Raw genomic sequence first — 7,405 nt, forward strand, 5'->3', positions numbered from 1 at the left:
ACTGGGAGACCCACTAGATCCTCTGGGTCCTGAATTCATCACCCTTCCCTGGGTGGCACAAATGGTTAAGGGCTCAGCTACTAACCAAGAAGTTGGAGGTTGGAGCCCGCCCAAGGCACCTTGGGAGGTAGGCGGGCCATTGACTCCTGAAGGGTCACAGCGTTGAAAGTCCTGGCGTGCATTGCTACTCTGACAGCTGCCCACGGCTGCTGGCGGGCTTTGAGTTTGAGAATGCCTGAGGCTCACCCTGGCTTCCTGACCACCCGCTCACTGCAGTTCCCTCCCCTGGGCAGGTACAGCTGCCGCCAGATACCAGGACCCAGACCCAGCAGGCCCAGGACCTGCTGACACAGCTGGCAGCTGAGGTGGCTATTGATGAGAGCTGTGAGCGAAGAAACCCAGGTAACACCTCAGCGGTGCCTCTAGGGACCCGGCACCCTTCTTCCCCCACGAGGGAGAGGCTTTGCTGGCTCACTCTGGGAGATGACTACAGCCCCGAAAGATCAACATTCTAAGAGCGGGCATTTCTTGAGTGCCTGTTTCTAAGAGGGGAGTCCTGGTGGCTTCCTGGTTGGCTGCGATCCGAAAGGTCAGCAGTTTGAAACTACCAGCCCTTCCAGGGAGAAAGGCGGAGCTGTCTAACAGCCTCGGAAACTCGCAGGGGAGTTCTACCCTGTCCTATAGGGTTGCTGTGAGTCGTCATCCACCCCCATGGCAGCGAGTTTGGTTTGGGTTTGGAGTCCACAGGGAGCCAGTATAGGTCTGGTGGTTAAGGCAGTGAGTCTCCTTACTGCCTTTACTGGCGGTGTGACCTTGGACTACGTGCCAAGGTCACGCCCCTACTAAGGGGTAGCGCCTTGAAACCCAAGTTGTTTGGTTTTGACTTCAAACTCGGCACCAAGCTGAAGGTGGCCGTGTCAGAGCCACATCCACCCACTTGACTAAAATCCTTCCCAGCACGTGGTCAGTGATGGCCTCTCTGCGAGTCCCCTGGGAAACAAGAATCCCAGTCCCGAATGACAAGGCCACTGGCTGGCCCTGGGCTTCCTGCTGCCTCACATCCCGGTCCTTTCCTACAGAGCCATGAGCATCAAACCCTGGGGCATCCACCATCAGCGCGGCATGTTGGGATACCAGGAGGGTGGCAGCGGGTGTGGCCAGAAAACCATGCCCAGGGTTTACCCTTTCACATGTGGCAACCTGGAGGAGATACAGGTTTCATTCGACCTACGGCGTAAAGCGAAGTTGAGAAGTAGGCTAATGTGCTGCCTGACTGTCTTTCCTTCCAGCAGCCTCCATCCAGAACGACCTTAACCAGGGTGGCTCAGGGGCCCGGAGTGCTGGTCCCCAGGGGCAGGCTCCCCCGTCCCTGGAGGAGGAAAAGAGCAGGCTGCTGGCGCAGGCTGCAGTGGAGCTTCGGGAGGAGAACACCAGGCAGGAGCGGATCCTGGCCCTCGCCAAGCGGCTGGCCGTGCTGCGAGGACTGGACCCTGCAGGAGGTAGCGCCCGGGGATGCTGGCTGGACTCTGGACTCTGTCAAGGCGGAGTCCGCCCAGGGCCCCCAGGAAGTGCTGGGCAGAGCAGGGGATGAGAAATCAGGAGTAGGGAACCCTCAATCCCTCCAGGTGCTGGGATTTCTGTTCCTGGCCCTCTCCACTCCCACCCTGCAGGGGCAGGGGTGTGTCCCTGGGTGGCACAGAGGCTGTGCAGCTCTGAAACCAGTGCAACTAGGAGCCAAACCAGCTTCTAGAGGCAAGAATGTAGCCTCGGGGTGGTGGTGGTGGTGGTAATGTGTCACTTCTGCTGTTCCTTCTGCTCCCGCCTCTGTCTTCCAGTGACCCTCCAGGACTATCGCCTGCCAGACAGTGACGACGACGAGGATGAGGAGACAGCCATCCAGAGGGTCCTACAGCAGGTGGGCGCTGCCTTGTCCTCTCTGCCTCCTTGCTCCACCACCCACCTGGGCCCAGCCCCCCATCACCCCTCTGGGGGCGGTGGGACTGTCAACCGTGCCTGCTTTAGCTGGGGCCCCTGCTACCCCTGTGGTGCATGCCTAGCCCTGGTCCCCGACCGTGGGGACTCAGCAGGTCACAGGAGATGAGTGGAAAAGCCACAGAGCCCCAGAACTGCGGGGAGGGGCGAGTGTGAGCCTCTTCCCCCCACCCGCAGCTCACGGAAGAAGCTGCCCTGGATGAGGCAAGCGGCTTTAACATCCCCGCAGAGCCAGCGCGCAGGACCCAGGCCCGGCTCCCCCGGTCAGTGCCGGAGGTAAGGAAAGCCCCAGACACAGCCCTGGAGCCATCAGCACAGTCTTCCTGGCCCTGCCCCCACTGCACCTTCTCTCCCCCACCCCCTCTCCTCCTCCCCTCTGGACCCCAAAGGCCTCTGCGGCACCCCCCACGCCTGAGGCGGAGGCGGAGGAGCTCCCCTGGTGCTGCATCTGCAACGAGGATGCCACGCTGCGCTGCGCCGGCTGTGACGGGGATTTGTACTGTGCCCGCTGCTTCCGGTGGGTGCCGGCCAGGGCTCCGTGGGACCGGGAACCCGCGGGCCGGCTGGGGTCCCTGAAACGCAGTCCGTCCCTCCGCAGGGAGTGTCATGATGCCTTTGAGCTTCAAGAGCACCAGACAGCTGCGTACCACCGTCGTCCCCCCAAAGCAGACCGAGAGCACTGAGGAAGCCCCTGGCCCCCGAGGAAGGTGATCTCACGCTGTCCAGGGGGCAAAAGGGGGCGGGCACCCACTGTGGGGCCCAGCCCCTTCCTGAGCCTCAGTGTTCCTGGAAGGAGGAAAGTCTCCACTGGAGACAGATGACTGCAGGAGGCAGCTGGAGGCAGTCAGGAGCCCCAGAGCAGAGAAGCCCGGGCTGGGAGTGAGAGGCATGATGGGGAGAGGACCAGACTGACTCCCAGGATGAGCTCTGAAGCGCCTCCCTGGCACATACTGGGTTTAATAAAATCTATGGACTCCTTAGACTCAGCCTCTCTTGACTCTGGTGGGCCCTGAGTCTGGGCCCAAGAGCAGAGTAGGCTACCAGCCTAGGCCTGTGGGGCAAGGGAAGAGTGAGCTACTCTGGACGCTCCTCCAGGGAGGAGCAGCCGCGCCCTAATCAGGGGCCCCGACTGGAAGGCATGAACTGAACTTTGCCTCCTGCTTTGGGCAGCCCTGCCTAGCCAGCAGGTCCCACCTTCAGTGTTCAGTGGCTCAGCCCGTCATAGTCATGGCGGGCAAAGGAAGATACAGGTCTGAGTGGGGAGACCCAGCTTGCTGCCATATTCCCAAAGGGCCCCAGCCCCAACTTGGCTGCCCATTCAGACCCAGTGGCCGTCTTCCAGCAACTGCCCCTCCTTGGCCTCTGGCCTCCAAGCCTGTATCTTGTACACTCCCCTCAAAGCCTCTGCTTCCGTCTGGCCAGAGCCAGCCCAAGAGCGAACCTGAGGCTTCCTGCGTCATTTGGGAGCAGCAGAGACATGAGCCCTCCCTGATGCCCCCAAACCCAGATAGCAGTTTCCTGTCACCTCCCCACTGAGCTTTGATGCCAGCCTTTGCCACTGGGGCCCCTCCTGTGGGTGATGCCAAAGTGCTGAGTGTCTTAACCACATCATTCTGCTCAGCCTCCTGGCCTTCCAGCTCTCTGAAGCAGAGTTCAGATTTTTATCTTTGAATTCTCAAGGGCTGTTTTGATGAATGAATGAGGTAAGTGGGTAGACTAGTCCCCAGTGACTCAGGATATTCCCCTTTCAGTATAGCACGTCCCCTCCCCACCAGCCCTCAGCACAAACATGCTCCACACGCCATTCACCTGGGCCTCCTACACCTTTTATCCACTTGGCTGCTGCCAAGGAAATCACTGGCTAACAGCGTGCCTGGCTCCCAGACAGCTCAGCTGACGGGAACGAGCTGTGAATACACATCCACTCGGGGTGTCCCAATGTCCATCCTCGTCGGCCACCGTCCTCGTCCGGGTCCAAAGGAGCTGTTGTCCTCTCCCCGCAGCCCAGGACCCGGCGTTCAGGGCAGTGTTGAGATGGTTGGAGGTGGCCTTACCAGGCTTATTTCTGCGGCCTGCTGAGTCTGCGGAGCTTCTTGAGTTGACTGAGGAGCTCAGAGATGAAAGACTAGGGAGAGAAACAGGCGAGATCAAGACATGAGCGACACCCCTCAGCACCTTGCCCTCCTCACACACACATCCCCTGACCCCTTTCTCCAGAAGTCGGCAAGGGGGTAAAGACCCAGGACCACCTCTTCCTTTCATCTGCCTCCCTGTATCTGTCTTCTCTCCCTGGCCCCTCTTCTCCAGACCAGCAGAGTGTCCCTTACCTCTGTGGGGCGGGGGCAGTCCTGGAGAATGACCTAGGTGGAAGAGAGCAGAGAGGGAGTCCCCTGTCAGATCCCCAGGAGCTGGTCCCCCACAACGCACCAACGAGACAGGGCCTGGATTTTTAGGTTGCTCTTGGTCCAACCCATCACCAACCCCTCATCACTTGAGCCCAGGGCCCAGGCCTCCCATCGAACCTCAAGATGGGTCTTCTGCGCCTCAGCGGGTAGTTCCATGAGAACTTCCAGGTCAATCTCGGGCTCCAAAGGGGCTGGTTGATCCTGTGTGTGGGAATCCCGTGGGTCAGAGGCCTGACCAGTTGATACTAACGTTACCCAACAGGGGCTCCCTCCCTGTCTTCCTCCTATTCCCCAAGGTCAGCCCCTCTCCTCATTGTAATCAACACTCATTCATTCCAGTTAAAACACACATACACACACACAGCCCTGTGGTTAATGATGCCAAGGCCTCAGGTAGGGGCTTGGATTTCACTCTAAGTGCACTAACCTATCTCACACCTGAATCAAGAAGCAGGCAGTACTCTCCTGGTCCTGACTGAACTCTGCTTCTGTCCTTCCGTGTTCCGTTTTTCTGTCCTCAATTGTGTTTGGCTCTTGCCAACTTACTTTGTTATGAAATGTTAAGGCAAAAAGTTATCACAGCAGACATCTAAGGTACAACTCTTGGTCCTCCATCAAAGGACATAATAATGAAAAGTTAAAAGAGACAATGAAGCAATTAAGCCAATGGACTCATGGGCCATGCAAACATCAGACTCCACAACTCAGAAGAACTAATGTTGTCTGGTGACCACCATCCACTGCTCTGAAGGGGGTCCTGTCAGAAGGAGCTGGGTAGGAAGGAAGACAAATGTGGAACAAAGCCCCCAATCATAAATGGCAGTGGGGATACTGGAAGGGTGGAGGCTGGTGGGACTCCCAGAACGGTGGCCCCAAGGCACAGGTCTGAACCTGACCTCACCCATGTTAGAGTAAGCAACCACGTAAGACCCAAAGGGCAGCATTTATGCCAGGACAAAGGACTCGGGGTTAGGAAAGACGAATGGAATTCAACGCAAGAGGACTGGGATAATCACGGCATATTGCGAGGGTTGCATTGAAACTTGAAGCAAGTTGTGTATAAATTGTGGAATGTAACTGTGACCTGTTCTGTAAACCTTTACCCAATTCCCAAAGTTATTATACCGCTTTAAAAAAAAGTTAGCACTGAAGAAAATTAAACAGAGTTTATAAAATTAAAGCCTCAGCTACCCTGTCTCACTCCTTCCACTGTTAACAGGTTGTTTGTTTTTAACTTTTTATTGTGAGTTAGGTGAAAGTTTATACAGAAAACCAAAATTTACCATCAGCAATTCCTACACACTTGCTTTCTTTCATCCCCGTCTTCTGGGTACCACCTCTTGTCCCTGTGCAAACTTTGTTTGCTCCCTGTGTTTCCTGTTTCCAGTCCTCCTTTGCTAAGCTCTGTACTTTAACCTTTGATCTTAAGTGTAACCCAGGGTGAGTTCAGTTTTAAGCCTGATGGGTGACAAATGTGGAACAAAGCCCCCAATCATAAATGGCAGTGGGGATACTGGAAGGGTGGAGGCTGGTGGGACTCCCAGAACGGTGGCCCCAAGGCACAGGTCTGAACCTGACCTCACCCATGTTAGAGTAAGCAACCACGTAAGACCCAAAGGGCAGCATTTATGCCAGGACAAAGGACTGGGCTCCCAACCTCGCTCTGACCAGTGTGGAGTTGCATTTCCCTCAGACAAGCGGTGCCAGATATCTTTACCTGTTCCTGTCTACTGGCCATCGTGAGTCTTCTTTGAAGCCTGTCTGGTCCAATCCTTTGCCATTTTGATGATTGGGTCGTTTGTCCTTTTTGTTGTATTTAAAAGTGATTTATATATTTTAGATTTAAACTATTATCAGATTTATCCAAATATGGTTATCTTCTCACAGACTGTAATATTCTGACTCTTGAAAATATAAATATCTGAAGTTTTGTATTTTGATAAAAGTCCAATTTTTTTGTTTTTTTTTCTTTTGTTGTTTGTGCCTTGGTTGTCTTAGTGCTGGATCTGAGCGCACTGCCAAATACAAGGTGTTGTACTTTTACTCCTGTGTTTTCTTCAAAGAGTTTTCTGGTTTTAGCTCATATATTTAGGTCACAAATCCACTTTGAGTTAATCTTCATATAGGGTGTGAGGTAGGGGATCCAGGATCATATTTATCCTCTCAAAACCTAAGTCCCTAGAAACCTAGACAAAATATATTAAAGTTTTCATGAATTCTGCTCTATGGAATTTGAGCTGGAATTTGCAAGACAGAGTTCTAAAGGAGAGTTGTAAGGAAAGACACCTCCAGTCATTTGCATAAAGTACCCTGGAGTCTTTGCTGACTCATAAAATTCACATGCATAGGGTAAAACTTCACAAGGCCAGGAAAATGAAATGGGGGCACTGAGTTGAACAATCCCCAAACCCCACACAGAATTGGGAGATATTCAAGTTCCAACCAGCCAGAATGGGGATCATTATTGAACAGAAAGGGATTCCACATAAACCTCAGAAAGACCATGCTTCGGTAGTGAACTAAATTAAACCTAGATTAAAGGTTATTCTAGACTCACCCTAATACAGCTTGCAAGTAAGCCTCAGAAGTATCAAGCAGAATGACAAGTAGCCCAACTGCCTACCAGAAAAAAGACCAAGCACTCTTTAAAGAAAGAAAACCAAATCCAACTACTCAATAGCATAAAGTCCACACGGTCCAGGATCCAACTGAAAATCACACGAAAAAGGGACTCATAGCCGGGAAATAAGCTAGTCAATAAAAACAGGCCCAGCCTCCTCGTGCGCATTCCCTAATACAAGAGCACCTTGCTCAGCTAAACGGTCATTTCATGATACCCACCTTCCCGACATGATCGCTGAAGACAGACGTGTGTATAGCAAATGTGGTGAAGAAAGCTGATGGTGCCCGGCTATCAAAAGATATAGAGTCTGGGGTATTAAAGGCTTGTAGGCAAACAAGCGGCCATCTAGCTCGGAAACAACAAAACCCACAGAGAAGAAGCACAC

General features: G+C 53.8%; 2 protein-coding genes across 8 annotated transcripts in view; one reads left to right on the forward strand and one right to left on the reverse strand.

Annotated features, from left to right (window-relative positions):
- ZFYVE19 (zinc finger FYVE-type containing 19) overlaps positions 1–2,972 on the forward strand; it is a 6,293-nt gene extending 3,321 nt beyond the window's left edge. The window contains exons 6-11 of one of the 2 annotated variants that reach the window (XM_004712714.2): positions 294–402; positions 1,290–1,499; positions 1,836–1,915; positions 2,170–2,268; positions 2,382–2,509; positions 2,591–2,972. In XM_004712714.2, the coding sequence (XP_004712771.1) occupies positions 294–402; positions 1,290–1,499; positions 1,836–1,915; positions 2,170–2,268; positions 2,382–2,509; positions 2,591–2,675 (711 nt within the window). In that variant the 3' untranslated portion in view covers positions 2,676–2,972. The remainder of the gene's footprint in view (positions 1–293; positions 403–1,289; positions 1,500–1,835; positions 1,916–2,169; positions 2,269–2,381; positions 2,510–2,590) is intronic. The other variant, XM_045287696.1, reaches the window with a different exon arrangement.
- An 824-nt stretch (positions 2,973–3,796) lies between these two features.
- Positions 3,797–7,405, reverse strand: part of PPP1R14D (protein phosphatase 1 regulatory inhibitor subunit 14D) — a 30,465-nt gene continuing 26,856 nt past the window's right edge. For all 6 annotated transcript variants that reach the window (XM_004712715.2, XM_045287699.1, XM_045287702.1 and 3 more), the window contains 3 exons: positions 4,515–4,598; positions 4,320–4,352; positions 3,797–4,117 (listed from right to left, as the gene is read on the reverse strand). In XM_004712715.2, the coding sequence (XP_004712772.1) occupies positions 4,052–4,117; positions 4,320–4,352; positions 4,515–4,598 (183 nt within the window). In that variant the 3' untranslated portion in view covers positions 3,797–4,051. The remainder of the gene's footprint in view (positions 4,118–4,319; positions 4,353–4,514; positions 4,599–7,405) is intronic.

Source organism: Echinops telfairi, unplaced genomic scaffold (genome assembly GCF_000313985.2).
Source record: "Echinops telfairi isolate 266 unplaced genomic scaffold, ASM31398v2 ScPeMD7_18;HRSCAF=68, whole genome shotgun sequence".
Classification (NCBI taxonomy): Eukaryota; Metazoa; Chordata; class Mammalia; order Afrosoricida; family Tenrecidae; genus Echinops; species Echinops telfairi.